The sequence below is a fragment of the Pteronotus mesoamericanus genome, unplaced genomic scaffold (genome assembly GCF_021234165.1).
Source record: "Pteronotus mesoamericanus isolate MK-2021 breed Mesoamerican mustached bat unplaced genomic scaffold, CSHL_Meso_final contig_130, whole genome shotgun sequence".
Classification (NCBI taxonomy): domain Eukaryota; kingdom Metazoa; phylum Chordata; class Mammalia; order Chiroptera; family Mormoopidae; genus Pteronotus; species Pteronotus mesoamericanus.
In genome coordinates this window covers 5423607-5442526 of record NW_026555060.1, presented here as the reverse complement: position 1 = coordinate 5442526, position 18920 = coordinate 5423607, and the positions used below count along the sequence as shown (strand labels likewise).

The following is an 18920-nucleotide window of genomic DNA, read 5'->3' as shown; positions in this document are numbered from 1 at the left end:
CAATAAATTCAATAAAAAACAATAATAATTTTTTTAAAAGAGTAGGCTTTTGGAAGGGAGGGTATCAAAATTCATATGAAAAAACAAACTTTTTCAATAAAAATGTCCTAACAATGAGAAAAAGCCAAATCAACCTCCTAAGAAGATGTTTTCTAAATATTCTGTTTACTATATATCTTCTCGTTTTGTTTTTCCAAGACTCTCTAATTGTCACAAAGTTTTCCTGGAGAACACATTTTTCCATAGGCAGGGAGAAGGGGGAGAAAGGCCCAGCGCTGGGCGCCTGCAGGACAGGGAAAGGTTAACGAGAAATTCAAGCCTCAGCGGAGCTCCCAGGGCCTCCCCAGGCCTCCCCAGGCCTCCCCAGGCCTCAATTTCCTCATTTCAAAGAAAGGCCTGGATCAGATGACCTCTAAAAAGTCCCTCCTGGCTCTAGCACTAACAATTTATTGGAATTTGGGTAACAGACCATTTTCTACCTATATCCACTTGCATTTTACCTCCTTCTACTGCCAACTCATAAATAATTTCACAGCCAGTAAGGAAGAGCCATTAACTGGCATTGGACCTCAACCAAAAAGAAAAATCCAACCCCCCTCACTATATATAGCACATGTTTTTGTAGAGGGGGCATTGGCATGGGCAAGCATGCGCTCAAGAATCCCTCCGCTCTCTCCGGGTTGGGTCCTATGTAATCGTATAACCCTCATCTTTGGTTCTTCTTTTCCCAGTCTGATCTCCTACAGCTCAAACCTGTTTGAAGATATCCTGTTAAGGAAAGAGTTAAATAGTTTTGATGCTGCTCTCAAACAATCTATATACTCTCATCTCAGAGTTCACGCAGCTGCTTCACTTCTGTTTTAAAAACAAGCACATCCTCCATAAAGGTGCTTTAAGGGTTCAAATGTTAAAACATTCTAAAAGGCATACCAAAAAAAAAACCAAAAAAAAAAAAAAAACCCAAAAAACCTTTAATGGTTTCTTCATTCAAATACAAGAAAAATAAATGAATTATTTCCAGTGGAAATCAGATTGCAAATTGGCAGTCTCAGCCCACAAACATGTTTATGTGGCCCACACAGTATTTTAAAAATATTTGATCTAGTTGCCAACATTTTCAGATGGGAAAATACCACTTCAAACTCTAAATGTCCATCTTCTCTTGAAAAATTGAAAACCATGGCACCACTAAGGTCCTCATTTCACCAGCCAGAGCCAAGGGATGGCCTGTGCTTGCCCACTTACAGCAGTTTGAAGACGTGAGCATTGACCATTTTGGTACTTTTCTCCCTCAAATAAATGAGTCATATGATGCTCACCCTGGCCACAGATGGGTTCTTAATTTCTCTCCCTTCCTATCTTACCCTGCCATAAATAATTCAATCCAGAACTAAATTGAAGCCTTCCAAAGCTATGTGATAAACCATTGATCATGAACTTTTTTTTTTTTTTTTTAGATTTTATTTATTTATTTCTAGAGAGGGGAAGAGAGGGAGAAACAGAGGGAGAGAAACATCAGTGTGTGGTTGCCTCTCATGCGCCCCCAGCCAAGGACCTGGCCCACAACCCAGTCATGTGCCCTGACTGGGAATCGAACCCGAGACCTTTTGGTCCGCAGGCCAGCACTCGGCCCACTGAGCCACACCTGCCAGGGCAGGATCATGAACTCTCTAAAAGAGATTACATAAGGTAAACTTTTATTTCTTATTAATGTTATGGCCATATCAAGTTAAGCATTTCTCTAATTGTAACAAAGCAAGTATTGAGATCTAGATGACATAAATTTTTTATTTTCTTTTCCAAGATATGGTATTGTTAGATTTCAATTTGGTCTATTATAAAAGCTTTTCAAAGTCTGTAAGCTTAATACAGTTAAAAAACACTACTACTCATAATAACTTGGTGCCCTCTTTGCTGAAAATAGTTGCTTAATTTTCCTAATCAGGTCATAGTCATTGAGAAAGCCTTAATAGTTTCTTGCCTCTACCTTGCATGAAAGTGACAGAGCAACTGATGGGACAAAACATCTTCCTAAATCTTATTCTTGGACCTACCATGGATTAAAGTATCTCTTGTTAAGTGGAGATAGAAGGCTTATTTCACGGGAGTATTATTAGCAAAAATGGCACAAATCTTGAGCCGTGATAATATTAACATGCAGAGTGTGAACCAACGATTCACTATCTCCATGAACCATGGAATCAAAGCAAATTGAAGTAAGCTGCAATGTAGACGGTAAGAGGAGACATAGCTCTTTCCTCTTTTCCCAAGACTGTGGTTAGCAGAAGACAGAGGAAACACAGAGGGCAGACTCTAGGAGACTTGAAAAGGAAGAGCATTCTGTTGCAACTGTCGGCTTGCCATTGTTCAGAATGTTGCTGAAATTTTTAATAGCTGTTCTTCTAAAGCATATTATCTTTTCCATCAACAGGACAGCGGAGCCAAGGCCCAGGAGCAATTCTGATGATACAAGATCCTTTGACGACCACAAATTCATTCCCTTCGATACCTGAGACCCTAAGTATAGAGTTCCAAATTTAGAATATACATATTCTGCACTCTATCCTAAAGAAGAAAATCATTATTAGCTCCTAAATTCAACTACAAAAACACAGCAACAATTTTGCATTATGTTGTAAAGGAAAAGTACACTTTTCAATTTCCCTGATGCAAGCGTTATTTCCTTCAATGTATCCACATGACCAAAATGTGCTTGCTACAGAGTTTCTTTTATAAACAGAAATACCGAAAGCAAATGTGCACTATCTATAATAACCTCCACCAGCAATAGGCACAAATTCTCAGCCCAAAAGATAACATTTCATAAATGACTTCTTTATACCAGTTAATTACAAAACAGTTCTAACAAGAGTAATCTACAATACCTCAAGCAGACTTAGGAATAGCATCTCTGCTCTAAAAGTGGTCAGAAGAATACGCCGTTTTAAAAACTAGGTAGGAGTGACTTAGTGCGCAAGTGTTAGCTTAGCGAGCCAGTCAGTCAGGCCAGTGCGCTACGACAGAAAGCACTGGGCCACCCCATGTGTGCTCAAATCCAGCTACTACTCTCCGGAAGTAAGTGTTCCAAGGAGACTGGGCTAAGAATGATCCTCAACCTGCTTCTGCTTTTTAAAAGTCCTATGACTCAATAGCATTGCTGGTATTCAGTAAAGCTCAATGATAAATACTGCATATGGATACTGTTTAAATATTTAAATTATCCATGAACCCAAAGTTCAGTATAAGCACAGGTAAGCAAGGCCTCGCACAGTGACTGTTGCATCTCTGGGCTCAACCTTGAGGATGATGGCGATGAATTGTTTCAAACATAGAGAGTACCACTTGCCCTGGTTGGCATGGCTCAGTGGATTCAGAGCCAGATTACGAACCAAAGGGTGGCCAGTTCAATTTCCAGTCAGGGCACATGCCTGGGTTGCAGGCCAGGTCCCCAAGTAGGGGGTGCTCGAGAGGCAACCACACACTGTTTCTCTCCCTCTCTCCCTCCCTTCCCTTCTCTAAAACAATAAATAAACTCTTTAAAAAAGAGATTATTACTCATCTTTATACTCATTATCTATTGTGAAACCATAACTTTTACCACCCATATACTGTACTTTAAGTCTTTTATTTTTTAAATCACAAATACATGTGAAGACCCCTAAGACCTCTCCCTGGTGCCACTCCCCTCCCGCAGCTCACCAGCTTGCGGGACAGAGGTAGGGAAGGGAGCAGGAGGTTGGAGAGAAAGGGAAATACGTGACAGACATTGGATTCGGTGGGGATGTAAAGTCCAGCCTAGGGAATATAGTCAATAATACTGTAATAACTCTATGGTAGTAGATGGGTACTAGATTTATTGGAGTAATCACTCTGTAATGTATATAAATATCTAATCATGCCCTGACCAGTGTGGCTCAGTTGGTTGGGCATCGTCCCACAAAGTGAAAGATCACCGGTTTGATTCTCGGTCAGGGCACGTGCCTGGGTTGTAGGCCCAGTCCCCGGCTGGGGCGTGTGCAAGCAGCAACTGACTGATGTTTCTCTCCCTCTCTTCCTCCCTTCTCCCTCCCTCTAAAAATAAATCAATAAAATCTTTTATAAAAAAGTAAATGTCTAATCACAGTATGTTTACCTGAAACTAATATTATACATCAACATTAATGGAAAAATTAATTTTTAAACAAATTTAAAAAAAGATTGGGCTAGATGATATGATGGAAAGTTTCATTAAACATTCTCTCTACTCGTGTATGTTTGAAATTTTCCTTAATAAAAAAAATTTTTCTAAAAAAACAAAGGGAGGGGGAGAGAGATCGACATCAGATTCTCAATACATCTGGACTATACTCCTAAAAGCTTTGCTATCCATAGTGGTAGCCACATGCAGTTATTTAAATTTAAATGCAAATGAGTTTAAATTAAACAAGAGTAAAAAGTTAATTCTATAATTACATCAACCACATTTCAAGTATCCAATAGCCCCATGTGGCTAGTGGCTATCGTACGGGACAACCCAACAGTAAAACTGTTCCCCTGCCACAGAGCATCTCCTCTGACAGTGCGGCTGCGCAGGCGGGGTGGCATCCCCGTCTGGAGGGCAGCGGAGACACACATATAGAACCAAGGGTCAGAAGACGTGGCCTCCGGGCCATCACTTTTTATCCAGGTAAGTCTGAATCCAGATTCGTCAAGTAGGTGCTGCAGGAGCTGGGTCAAGAATCTAATCAAACTCTCTCAGGGTTACTGTGAAGACAATATCTTAACCACTGAAATCTAATCACAGGGAAAAATGTGTGAAATTGCACAACTTAATGAGGATATTACTGTAGTGTATGCAATGAGTTTAGTGGCAAAACCAATTAGCAGCAACATTCCAAATGTATATTTAAAGACCAAAAAAGAAAAAACCCACCTGAAAAATGATTCCAGTTTTAGTTTCAGAAATGGAGAAGTCACACATTTCAGCTTCCAATGTGTTAAGTTTTCTCCTCTTTTTTTTTGTTTTGGAATAGGATAGCAACTATCTACTTGTTTCCTTAACGCTTAATTTTCTCATGGATGGGATTAAAAATTAGATCAAATAGGTGGAATGAACCAATTGGGCCAAAAAGTCAAGGCACACAAATACCAAAAGCCAGAAAGGCTGACTGACTGTTAAGACCGGTCCAAGCTTTCACCTACATCTACTGAGTGCTCCTGTTCCCCAGGCAGACTGAGTGCAACTCTGAGTAACCCGTATCTCACGACTGTATGTGTCTTCACGAGTATCTGAGAGAGAATGTAAAAGATCACAAATTAACCTTGACTTTCCAAAATGAGATTATTTTGCTGTCTAAAATTATATTCTGGAGTAAGAGAAATTGATAAAGCAGACAATGTTTTTAGCATCCTGCCGTCTCTCTGTAATCAGGAAAAAAAAAACCCAATAACCATTTTACATAAGTATGAAAGAAATTAAATACATCAAGTGAGTTAACTTTCCCAAAGACATCTGTATCTCGGTTGAGAAGAAACCAGTAATTCTCAACTTTTGCCCCCACCTTCCAATGCAGGGATGGGTATACACAATGCTTCTCAACCAGAGGGCCTAAGTGTTAGAATATGGAGATGGGAGAGCAGAGATTGGGGGCGGTGGCTGCCTTTGGATAAAGGGACTTATCATCTACAAGTCCCTTTATCCAAAGCTATTGGAACAAGGTGTTAAAAAATTTATCTATCTAAAAAGGCATTTAAAGACTGGGATTTTTAAAACAATGCTTATAGCCCAAACATTTTATTTCACCTTAAAACATATAAACATACATTCATTCACCAATTTTTTGACAAAGGCCAAGGTTATTTTCATCCTAACGAATTACAGAATTCCAACTAGAAGTGTCTTTCTATCTAGCACAAACCCATAAGCATCATCCATGATATCCAGATTGGTTTTTTTTTTTTTTCGAGTAAACCCAGAATTTAAAAACGTCTTAAAGCAAACTAAATGCAAACACTTTAAATCCTTACTTTTGTTCCCCAACTTTGTACCATTATTTAACCATATTACATTCACAGCAGTTTTATGTAGCAAATTCTGATCTTTACCAAACCTTCCCAAAGCATCTCATTTAGAAGCAACTTCATTTTGGCACTTACATTTCATAGATTATTAAATTATGCCATTATGATGATTACTACGACTGGAATAAGAAAGTCTGGAAACCAGCAACTGACCTAGTAAGCATGGGTACCTGCTTAGTGATCTGGTTAGCATGGTGGGCCCAGAAATGCATGTGTGTCCTAAAATAAAATAATGGTGTACAAGTCAAAGGCACTTGGAATGCTGTGGGCAGTCAGTCTGCTCTGAAAAGGAATGGAGTGCAACATTAAACTGGCAGAGGTTTTGAAAACATACCCTCCCAATTCTGATACAATTTTTCAATTTCCTTTGGTGTACCCTTTTTATCCCTACCTTAAACCAAAAGCATATATTTTTAATGGTAGCCTAGGAAGGAAGGAAGTTGGGGTTATCTTTATAGCACTCCTCAAATTACATTCTCAACAGGGAAGAGAAGGGGAATAAAATGGGTTCCTCTATTTCTGAATTCAGAACCAAGGCCCTCCTGCTTACTATCTTAAGAGACAGGGGAGGGCTGGGTAGTGGTGAGAAGGGCCTGACAAGACCCTCCCAATCTTGGAAGTTGGGGATTATCTTAGTCTCAGACTTTTCTACTCAAGTAAATCATAGGCTTCTTGGCAGCATGATCTAGGTCTCATACTTACGTATTTCCAACAACATGGGGCAACGAGCTAGAAACACTGAAGGTCCTAAAATATCCCAGTGGTTGATGATGCACTGTCGTAGACCAGGCTGCTAGGGGTTGAGACTCCAGGTGGGAACGACAAACACGACGAGGTAACTCACTCCTGAGTCCAGCCTTGTTCTAAGATTTTGAACCTTAGTAAGAGGGAGATCCATATACCCAAGAATAGATTTTGCTTCTCATTTGGTTTGGTGGGAGAATGAGAAGGAATACTCTTTAGTCATCTTCACTCATGCATGGTGCTGGCTGGCGCTCAATGGTCACTGACTTACTGAATGTGAAATAGAAAAACTCACCGAGGCACAACAATACAAGTTCTTCAAGAAAAAATATCTAGTAACAATAAGCAGTATCCCTAACTCCACAATATGCCTACGTAAATGTCTATTACATAAAGTCCCTCATCACTTCAACTTTGATTGGGTTATGAAATCCAATTTAGACTTGGGCGTTCTTCTACCCAGTTAAAAGCCAGCTTTGGAATAGCAGCTAGAGGCAGCAATTTATTATTTCAAATTAGTCATTTCAATGGCTGAAATCTTAGCTTAATTTAATTTTCAGCTTTGAGATCATAAAATACATTGGAATTCTGGTTTCTGAATGGGGCAAATCTGATTACCAACAACTAAAAGATTTATTCAGAGGGTTCAGAGATAAAATTGTTCAACTGTGGGACCTTCCAACAACATTCTCAGGGGAGAAGTGATTAAGAGGTTGCCTAAGGATTGAAAAGGCGTTGAAAACAAAGAGATATGTAACAGATACAAAATTAAATCAGGTAGAGGTACAGTCTTAGATTACACACACATACACACACACACACACACACACACACACACTCAAACCAAAGCTCAAAGAATGGAGCAAAGGTGACAAATCTGGGGAGAATTGAAGAATGAAATCAGTTCGGTTCATACAATTTCTACATTGCTATTAGAAACCTCCTCTGGGCTAGGATCATATAAAGTAAAAGGATGACTTAAACAATTTTCCTAAGAACTCTTGGGCAGATACTTAAATTAATCTGCTCAAGGGAGATACTTAAAATTGCTCAGAATGCCCTGACTGGTGTGGCTCAGTTAGCTGGGAGTCACCAGGGCACATGCCTCGGTGGCGGGTTCGGTCCCTGGTCGGGGAGCATATGAGAGGCAGCTGGTCAACATTTCTTTCCCTCTTTCTCCCTCCCTTGCCCTCTCTCTAAAAATGAATAAATAAAATCGTGTTTTAAATTGCTCAATATTAGTTCATTAATGTTGTTTCAAGAATCATAACCTCATTTTTTTTCTAATCTATGCAGACAGTATAAGCCCAGGCTTTCTCTGATTTTTTTTTTTTTTTCAAAACAGTTTTAAGCTTTGGCACAACTTCATAGCTCATGTATCGAAAACATATTTTCCCCATATACTCTGTATCTAATTTCTAAAATATATAATATGTAATTGATTTGAAATGGGTAAGTTAAATAAGTTACAGAACAAACCAGGCACTAGGCACTCAGAAACAAGCACTTCCACTCTGAGAAGACTGTGAGTTCCATTCCAAGCAATGAAAATTTTAGAAAAGCTTAGGTGATGTAGCCAGCTGTTTCCTTTTCTGAGTCTAGTTTTTACAACAGTATGAAGTGTGCTCTCCAACAAGTAGTAAAAACCTGATAAAAGATCAGTTTGTTCTGAGCATATTTTTTTTTTAATGTCCAGGGTAACACGGCATGTTACAAAAGTAACAGTCATGCTCCCTCATTTGCATAAGGTAAAAGAAGGGCCCCAAACTAGGAAACAAGGTGTTTTCACCTCGGCTTCCCCAAAACGCAGGGGCCTGAAATAAGAACATACATGCATGTAGCTACCTTGGAAAGTAATCCAGAGAAACAGGAATGGGGGCTGGGGACAGGGTAACAAGGAAAGACAGCCAGCCATCCTAGGGGTATTCACACGGAGGCAATCACAACTGGGGCCCAGGTGGGACCTTCAGATTGCACCTCAGAACTGTCCAACTTAGTGACAAAAGAGAGACGCATTTATCGACCAGCTTTCATCCCCATCAGGCTATGACTGGTCCATGAGATGGTAACTCCCTTGGACATTCAGATATGTATGTAGGTCAGAAGAGCTAAGCAGGACCCAAGTGGTTACAGCAGAGAAGCCTGGGACACAAAGCTGCTGATACATAGATGCCTGCCTGAAATTCACACAGCACCACCTGGAATAAAAAAGTAGACTGAGAGAATATGGGCTGGCCCAAGTCTCATCCAATCGATCCAAAGGATTACTTTTCACCCACCCAGTCAAACGTTCCTTGGTGAGGGATGCACAACACAGTCCCTGCCCTTAAGTCCTCTTCAGTCCTTAAGCTGGCAACACAGGCTAAGAACACAAGAATGTGCTCAAGGTTAGCAGGACATATTGCTTATGGTAATGAGGTGATTTTTTTTTAACATTCACAACTATATTTGATAATTCCTCTTTACTTTAAAAAAAAAAGTAACTGAAAGAAAGTGCAGGGAGCTCCAGAATACCATATGGATGACACATCAGTGTTGCAGGCACCGCTGCTGCAGAAAAGGCACCAAAACCGGAGCTGGAGAGTGGAGGCTTCATGGAGAGAGCAGGTTTGATCTGACCCTCAAAGGTCTGCTCTGATTAGCAAAAGGGAAGACTGCGCATTTCAGGTGTGGGAGGGGAGAAGGGGCAAATGCTCATTTCCCACTGGGTAGAGCGGAGGGGCCATTCTGGTTTGAGCCCAGGCTTTGGTTAAAAGCCCTTATGATTTCAACGTCTGTTTCCCTTTCGTTGATGACAAATACTTCTTGTGTCATTGTAAGCACTTTGTATACTAAATCATTAAATCTGGTGAATCTTTGAGGAAGGCATTCTTATTATTTTACAGATGGAGAATGTGAGGTGCACAAGGTAAGAGGTGGTTAAATGGCAGAGCTGACTCCCTAGAACCCCAGCAGCTGGCTCTGGAGCCCACATTCTTAACCAACATGCCACATACTACAGCCGTTCAGCAGAGAGAAAACAAAGCAAGAAAAGAAGGACGCCATCTGATGCGCCTGCATTTAGGAACAGACAGGCTGAGAAAGGACTGATTTGGAAGCATCCCAAGGGAAATAATTCTGTCACGCAGCTGGATGTCCTAATGGCCTCAAAACCATTTCCACAGAGTACAGTCCCAGAGCTGAGGCCACCGGAAGCAGCATAGAAAGTCTTTCTGAAGGTCACCACCCATCCCCATCGCTTACTTGGTGATGATGCTACTGGATGCTCATTGCGACTGAACAATAGGAGTGATCGTGCTCTCTGCCTTCAATTCGTTAAGACTCCTTAATACCCACACTTTCTCTCCCCCTCATCATTCTAGCATATCCAGCTGGAATTAGAGTAGGGCAAATAGAGTAAGAAAAATCATTACAGTAGGGAGACAAGTCTTAGAAAATAGTAAAGACCCTTGGCTCTATAGTAAACTCCCTGACTAGAAAGGTATGGCAAACTCTTACTACTCAACATATTCGCTGCCCCTCCTGAGGGGAGGACTTACTTCCCAATCCCACGGCCCTCAAGCTTGGTCAAGTGACTGACAGAGTGACTCTGCAGAAGGATCATCATCCATCTCCTTCCTGTTAAATTTAGGAGTGACCATCTATTTCGGCCAGTAAAGCTCGTGTGGCAGTGATCCACCTAAGAGCTGGAAATGTCAGCTCGGGGTTCAGCGTTCTTTTTTTCAGCCACCAGACTGGAAGTGTCCAGAGAGAGAACGCTCCCTCAGCCTGGGTCCCGGGGTCAGTACAGTACGGAACAGTCTCAGAGGATGGAACCGACAAGGACTTGAGTGAGAAATAAACTTTTGCTGTGGAAGCCGTAAAACTTGTGACCAACATGTTACTTCAGCATAATTGAACCTAACCGACCAAATACAGTGGTTAGACCTGCACGCGTTTGGGTCTAATAGTCACTGTTTCTAAAGCCTCTCTCTCCCACGAACTGGCTGTACCAGAGTGGGTAAGTAGTAACTTCTTCGTGCCTCAGTTTCCTTGTCTATATTACTTCTCAGAAATTTTGTGAGGATAAACTGGGATAGTTGTCTTGACAGTAATTTAAATAGAAAAAATAAAAAATCAAGACAGCGAGCAGATTTCCTGTGCACAGAGGTTTTCCTTGGGGCTTTTCTTTTCAACAGGAGGTCTGAGTAAATTTAATGGGCACCTAATGAGACCAACATTTATATTGGTCTGAAAACAGTACAGAAGGCAATAAGATAAATGAAAAAGTTATTAAATCTTAAGAGAACTCTGGCTTGTAACAGACTTTTCTCCTATTTTTACAGAATGCAATGGATTTTTAATTTTCTTTATGGACAACACGGATTGGTATTTGCAATCCAGCGTGGAACGAATCCTACCATTCTCCTCCTACCCCGACCCTTCAGGACTCAGTTGCTTCAGTGTCTAAGAAAATAAGAATTTCTGGTTCTACATCCTGAGGAAGGGCTCCATGCAGGAGACTACCAGAGGAAGACCTATGCTGGGGATGGTGTCGCTTGTCCCCTCCTCCTCCTCCTCTTTGTGTAGTTCCTCAGTTTCCACTTCCTCTACTGTTTAAGGGCTCAATTTAACCATGAAAGGAATCAACTCCCCGCATCCTTTGGCGTCTCCCCTCATCTGTACTGATTCATGAAGAATTAACACTCTGCAGATTTTCAGTGTCTTCCATTAACCAGTTCCTAGAATCTGAGATACCCTAACTTGAAGGACAGGTGTAGCTAGAATATAAAATATTTACAGAGCTGTGTAGTAAACATGCATACATTTTGAAGAATGCCCTGCATGATCTGGGCTCTTCCCACCGCCTGGCCTCACTCCTGTCCACTCTCTGAACACCGATGTCGCAGTCACACTGGATTTCCTTTAGAGGCTCTGCCTCACTTCCAGAGCTGTGCACATGCTGTTCCCTTGGCTCGGAACACTCTTCCACCTCACTTTCCTTGCTAAGTTCTGTTGCTTACTTGTGCTTCAGAGCCATTTGATGAGAGCATCTCAAATACTCAACATCATCAGGTCAAAGGGCACAAGAACTATCTGATAAACCAGATAAATTAAGAAGCCAAGAATAATTATTCATGTGTTCAGCTACTGAGGGTTATTTTGTTCTGAAACTTCTAACCTACCTATATTATTGTGATTATACTTCTATAAGAAAACAGCAAGAAAATCATAAATTCTTCCCTAAGAAATGTTATTTAATTAAAAACAAGCAGATACATGTTAATGTTACATATATTTTTACTAGGTTTTAAAATGCAAAACAAGAAGGAATAACGCTCCCACTTAGTTACATAGGTACCAAAGATGTTCTTTGTGGAGCATGAGCCTTTCCTACCCCTCCACCTCAGCCTGCTCCCTCCGTCAACCATCACACTCTGTCCCATGGGTCAGAGATCAGTAGGTGGGCAGAATGCATCCACATAATTCTACTTCCTGCCTCCTTCATCATGAGCAAGGCACTCACATTCATTGGCACATATCCTAAAAAAAAAAAAAAAAAAAAAAGTGCCTCCAAAGCCTTGGCTCTGGTCCTATCAGGAAACAGACTCCCAATTTCAACCACAGGCAAGGTCTGAGATTATGCAAATGTGCCTTTAGACCACACAGCAAATTTTTTTCAGAAGTCTGTCTGTATCACCTCAGCCCGAGTATTGTTTTTATGTTCAATAGTGGTTGCATTGATAGGCTGCCAGAAGGCCTGAGTGGGTCAGGAGAGGTACTGTTTAGTTGGGAGTTTTCTGTCAATCTGGATTTTAAAGGGGGGGGCGGGGGCGGGAGGGCTGCGGGGCATTAATTACATTGTAAAGCAAGTCTCCTTGAGAAAAAGGATAAATGCTGTAGATCTGCTAAGTCTTTGTTTAAATAATAGTTCAGCTTCACTTACCCCAACTGATAGGTCTAGCTAAGGCCGCGAGAAACAGTTCTCAATAAATGGTAAAAATCCAAGAACAGCCCCTACCCCTGCCCCAGCCTCCACCAGGTCTAAGGGAGAAACACAGGCACTGAAAGCTCTGGTTGCAGCCTGCTCCACGGGGAGTCTAAACCCTAAGATCCTGATCAGCAGTGGCATCACCAGTGGGCGGAAACACTGGGTCTTTTGGCAATCAGTCAAAGCAGGCCGTCCAAATCATTCATCCCTTTGTCTGGGCACAGACGCGGGGTGGTCTCTTCGAAAGCACCAAATATCTGTTTCCTTCACCATCTGAGTGTCCAAATAGTCAGAGAGAGTCCACACAGACACACAGCTTGGTTTCTAAGTAGCAATTTATTTGAGATGGGCTATGCTTGCTGCTGCAAACCTCAAAAAGTTCATTAAAATACACGAACAGTCTAAGAGCTCTTATAGCAGGATGGTGGGATATGTGTAGTTTTGTTCTCTTAAGTAAGTCCTAGAGTCTATTTTTTCATTGCGATGCAGATGCATCATTTTTAAAGGACATATTTTTAAAGATAAAAAAACCTACAGCTTTCAAAAGATTTTAAAGGAGGGATTACTGCACCTCAAACATTTCTTGGATTCCTTAATAACCGCTTATAGAACCTTAATGTGTATAATTTATAACACTGATTAAAGAGTTTTAATTTTTAAAAACCTCCCCCTGGATGACAGTCCCTTTATCATTGGATGGCCATTAATCTTTCTCCGGACACAACAGCCACAGCCCTCCATGTGGGGTGACATCCTCGAGTCTAGAAATGGCACTTTTACAACAAAGGAAAACAACATTTCATTGTCAGTCCCCACCTTCCTCCTGTTGCAGACAGACCACATCTCCAGGAACTATCCGGAATGATCCTCAGACAGATAAGGTCCTTCACCTACATCACCAACCGCTGACTCAGCAACTGGCACAAAGTTCCCTTCTCCCTAAATGACTTACATATTCCACTGAAGTTTGTCACTGTAATATTCGCAGACACTAAATATCTCAGAAAATAAAAGCTCCATATAAGAAGTGAATTTCTCTCTTGCACCTAGCACATAGGAAGTGCCCAATAAATAGTGTTTAGTGAGCAAACCAATGAACTCAGTTTTCCATTTCTTTTTGTTCAACAAATAAAAAAACAATTAAACATGTTTCTTCAAGGGTATCATAGGGAATGTCCACTAATAGAAAAGTTTAAACACTGCTAGGAATAAACATTTCTGCGCAAGGGAAGAAGCTGAACCAAAGGACCTGAAAAGTTCCTATCAACTCCTAGCTTCTGTAACTGGACGAACACCACACCTTAAGAGCCAGTGGATCAGAGAGTGGGTCAGCTACAAAAAGCCTGACTCCCAGGTAGAATAAATTACCATGCTCTGTTTAAAATAAAAATAATAGCTGTCCTGGGACTTGGAGACAAAAATATTAACTCATCCAAAACATGGACACATCCCTAGGGGAGAAATGCTCTTGCTAATCATCAGTTACACTCTAGAAACCACAGATGTGCTTCTCAGAGCCAAGCTCCAAAACTATCCATGGGAAAATGGAGAAGCCAGGGATAACATTAAAACAGACAGTATCACAGTAACAACCAGAGTTTTTGTTTTCTAGCGAACAACAAATCCATTTAAGAAACATGTGAATTTAGCCTGGAAGTTTAAGTGGTTATAACTGAATATATAGTCATTCCCCCACGTGGTTGTGCTCCAAGACCCCCCACTGACTGCCTGAAACTGCAACTAGGACATTCATACTTGTGATGAAGTTTAATTTGCAAATTAGGCACAGTAAGAGACTAATAACAATAATGAAGAATAACAGGACAATTATAATAGTATACGGTAATAAAAGTTATATAAATGTGATCACTGAGCATGAATTTCTTTTGCCCTCTTCACGATTTCATGGATTGACGATTCATTCTTACAGTAGATCATAGCAACATCAACATACGATTTTTTTTTTCTTTCCCCCATGAAAAATTTCTACCCTTCCACTGAAAGGAAGCACTTTACCCCTTCTCTCTGGCATGTCTGAATTGCTAGCATCACTACGCCTGTGCACTGGGGCCATTATTAAGTAAAATAAGGGTGACTTGAACACAAGCACTGTGGTACAACGTCAGCCGGATAACCCAGACTGCTACTGAGCGACTAAGGGGAAGGAGCGTATTCGGCCAGGATAAGCCGGACAAATGAGGACAAAGTGGGCGGAGGGATGATTCATATCCCTGCACTGGGCTGAGCAAAGGGCTCATTGTCATGCTCTTCAGAATGGCGGGCAGTTTGAAATGGATGAAATGCTTACTTCCAGAATATTCCACCTAGTTTTTGGACTGAGGTGGACCATGGGAAACTGAAATCTTGAAAACAGAAACTGTGGATAAGGGGGGACTACTGTAGCCTCTTCATAAGATAGAAATTACTGCATTTGACATAGAAGGATATTTGCCTAGTAAAAGGTCATATTTACCTGGGATATCACACTAAGATGTTCACATTCCAGAATGTCTCAAATTAGCCCTGGCCAGGTAGCTCAGTTGATGAGAGTGTCCTCTCCATTAGCCAAGGGTGCGATTTGATCCCAGTCAGGGCACATACGAAAAGCAACCAACAAATGTATAAATGGGTGGAGCAACAAATCGATGTTTCTCTGTCTCTCCCTCTCTTTCTCTAAAATCGACAAATAAAAATTAAAAAAAAAGAAATGTCTAAAATTGAGGGCCAATTATTCTGATTGATCTTTCCTTTCATCTGGATGGGGGAGGAAGTTTGTAGGGAAAGGAGATACATTCATGTTTTCCTAAACAACTTTTAGTAAAAAATCTAATTTTAAAGTTGTAACTAGAGAAACTCTTACACATAGATTAACTTTTTGAGTGATTCTTCTCTTCCCTGCACTCTTTTTGTTCTAATCAGAGAATAGATAAGGGAGGAGAAGGGGCAGGGTATTCTAACAAGAAGGATGCAGTGTAGATCCTTCGGAGCTGTGTCTGGAGAACCTGCCTGTACTGGGGTTGTTTTAAAGACAAACTGCAGACACTACACTTAAGACATTTATGGAGTGAACAACAAAGTGAAGCAGCTCAACGATCCCTTGGAAACGTATGAAAAAAACTACAACTTTGTAGTCAACCCCTGAGCACCCATAGCACAACTCAAAGAAAGAAGTCTTCTGTTTTCAAACTGTAAGTAATTTAATCTTAATGCCAGCGACAGCAGGGAATGTGCAGAGAAAGCAGTTACCTCCTCTGTGCACACACTTTTAAATATCTCTATTATTTGAATGAGAGAGGTCTTACACAAGAATTCTGCAGGATTAAGCTCACATCTGGTTGGCAGACCTGGTGTTGGATATGATTATGGCCACACAACTAAATCTTAAATCCACATACTGTTCCTATTTAACTGACATATATGAACTAACTAATTTAGAGAAAATGTGCAGCAAATTATTTCTTCCACTTCCCCATGCCTCAAGAATGCACCAGCAATAGGTATTACTGAAAAAGACAGCCCCCCACCCCGCCACCGCGTAACGTTTGCATTCCCAGATGCTTTCCAGTTATCTAAAGTAGATGTTTTAGTTATCTGAATCTGCGCCTTGGAAATACGTATAGCGGGGGAGGGAGTAATTTAACCGGACAAACTTGACCTCTCTGAACCTCAGTTTTCTCACACGCACACACTCACAGATTAGCCCAGAGACTACCAATTCCCTCAATAACAGCAATCGCTGACCACTAATTATCAGGAGCACAGTTTGTGTGCAAGAGCAGATCTGAATTCTTAAGAGTCTGTCATTAACTATTAGAATGTAAAATGCCTGAACGACCGACAGCTACACTCCGATATGACCACCGAACATTTTCTGACCTCGGGGGACGTCTTTGAAAACACCTCGGCAGCAGGAGCACCAACCTGAGTTACAACACGCAGAGGAATCCCGCGCACTTCCCGGAGCCGGAGGGCGGGGGTGGGGGTAGGGGAGCGCGTTAACCCGACAGGATTCAGAACAAGTCCGGAGTCCGAGCGCACAGCTTGCATTTCTGGGAGTTCAGAGCTTCCAGTATCTCCGAAGGGCTTTTGTCTATATCTACAAAATCTCTCAAGCCACCACCTGCAGCTACACAGTTACCGGTAGGAGAAGAAAAGGAAAAGGAAAGGGAGGGAGTAGAGCAGGAAAAACCTCACGCGAAGCGCCCCCGAAGCCGGTGGGGCGAAAGTGGAATTTGAACCTCGACAAAGAAATGGGGAAAAAGAAAGAACTAGGACTCCGCCTTTCCCACCCTGTTCTACTCCTTTCACTAAAAAGGAAAGGCCGCTACGGTCCCTTCCCTCTGCCTTCCGACCTGGGATGCGGAGCACCGACTGAAACCACACCCTCCGAGACTCGCCGGGTCCGAGTCGCGCACCCGGCAGGCGCTGCCCCTGCCCCGCCCGCAAACGCGGGACTGGGAGCATCCCCTTCCCTCCCTCCCTCCCACGCTCGGGGGCCGAGGGGCAGCGCCTTCTCAAGGCACCCGCCCTCCCTTCCTCTTCCTCGCGTCCCCGCCTCTTCGGCCAGCCGCCCCCATCCTTCGATCCGCAGGGTATTTTCATACCTCCACCCACCCCGACAAGGGGGCCTTTTGAAAACTTTGTGTATATGTAGGGCTTTTGTCCACATCCTGGGCAGGGCCCCGGTCACCCGGGTGGACGCCTCGGGGTGTCCGGGATCTCACAATGCACTGGGGAAACCACCACGGAAATCCCACCCCTTTATTTCTGACCCGCTTCTACAACCGAAAGACACGCTTCGGCTAACAATTCCCAAGCCTGGTCGCCCCTCCGCGCGGGGGAGCAGGGAGGAAACCCCCTCACCAGTCGCCTTTCTCGGCTGTCACGAGGAAAAAGGTGTGCGCGCGGGGAGTGAAGCAACCGAGAAACACCTTGGCTAAAAGAATCTTTCTAAATGGATCATAGGAGAGAGATCCTTTTTCTCCCACATCCCGGGAATCGGGGCGCACGAGGCGATACACTGTTGCATCACGCAGCAGCCGAGCTTCGGGGCTTTCTCGCCCTCTCCTGAGCCCCAGACGCGCGCCCAAATTCATGCACACACCCACAGTCACAGCCGCCACCGTCCGGAGACCCCGCCCGTGTTCCCCGTATTCCCGCCGGCAACCTCCCCAAAGCGGGTACCACCCAGCGCCCGATGAGTAGCGGGCTAGGGAAAGGAGGCCCCAGCACTCACCGACGGTCTCCCCACGGCCACGGCCATCGCGGCTGCGTCTCCGGCTCTGGTTGCGCCCGGGTGCTCTCCGCCAACACTGACTGCTGCTCCGGCTCCGGCTCGCCTCCCCCGCGCCTCCTTCGCGGCTGCGCTCTGCTCGCGCCCGGATCCCGCGCGCAGCCAGCGGCATCTGCTCCCCCCACGCCACCGCCCCTCCTGCTTTATTAGAGCAACATGGCCACCCGCCTGGAAGGGACCATTTGCTTCCCCAGAAAGGGGTGTAAGCCTGCGCGGCGAGGCCGAGGCGGTAGGAGGGAGGTTGGTGGGCGGGTCTCCAGCCCCGGTCCGCAGGCTCCAACGGCAAGGCTTGCCCTCTCAGACAGTAACCCTGGGCCCGGAAGCGACCTTCGTTGGTAACAACGAAAGGCCCCAGCCTGTGCGCTAGCCGCCACCCCCTGCTCCACCACGTGCCGGAATCCTAGTAAAACCCTGGGCGCGGAGGTCCCAGCCCCGGGTCCCTCCACGCGCTAAGCAGATGGAGCCGCTGCGAAGAGGGGGAAGGGATGCCAGGCAAGACAGGTCCGCGGGGACAGCATCTCGCGGAAAGTTAGCCCCGGGCAAGCACGCCCCACCCGGGGGAACCGGCTTGGAAGGGTGTGCGCGCCACCAGGGAGTTCCGTGGGCGACCGAGGTGGGGCTGGGCAGGCCCCCACAAAGGAAGACTTGCTCCTACAGAAGTCTATTCTTAAAGGAGATACTTAAAAAGAGGTAGCTGGAAGCTGTCACTGAAGCGTTCGTCCGGGTAGGGGACCACAGCGAAGAGGAAGAGGCCGCAGCAGTTGCTGATGTGGACGACCAACCACCGCCGGCTGGAGAGGAGCAAGAGGACTTCCCCGCGGGAGAATTAGCGCAGCTGTAGACTGCCCCAAA

At 43.6% G+C, this 18920-nt stretch overlaps 1 protein-coding gene across 6 annotated transcripts in view; it reads right to left on the bottom strand.

The window, feature by feature from the left end:
- SEPTIN11 (septin 11) overlaps nucleotides 1-18183 on the bottom strand; it is an 87383-nt gene extending 69200 nt beyond the window's left edge. For all 6 annotated transcript variants that reach the window (XM_054591833.1, XM_054591835.1, XM_054591846.1 and 3 more), the window contains exon 1: nucleotides 18012-18183. In XM_054591833.1, coding sequence (XP_054447808.1) covers nucleotides 18012-18038 — 27 coding nt within the window. In that variant the 5' untranslated portion in view covers nucleotides 18039-18183. The remainder of the gene's footprint in view (nucleotides 1-18011) is intronic.
- Between the last annotated feature and the right edge of the window lie 737 nt (nucleotides 18184-18920).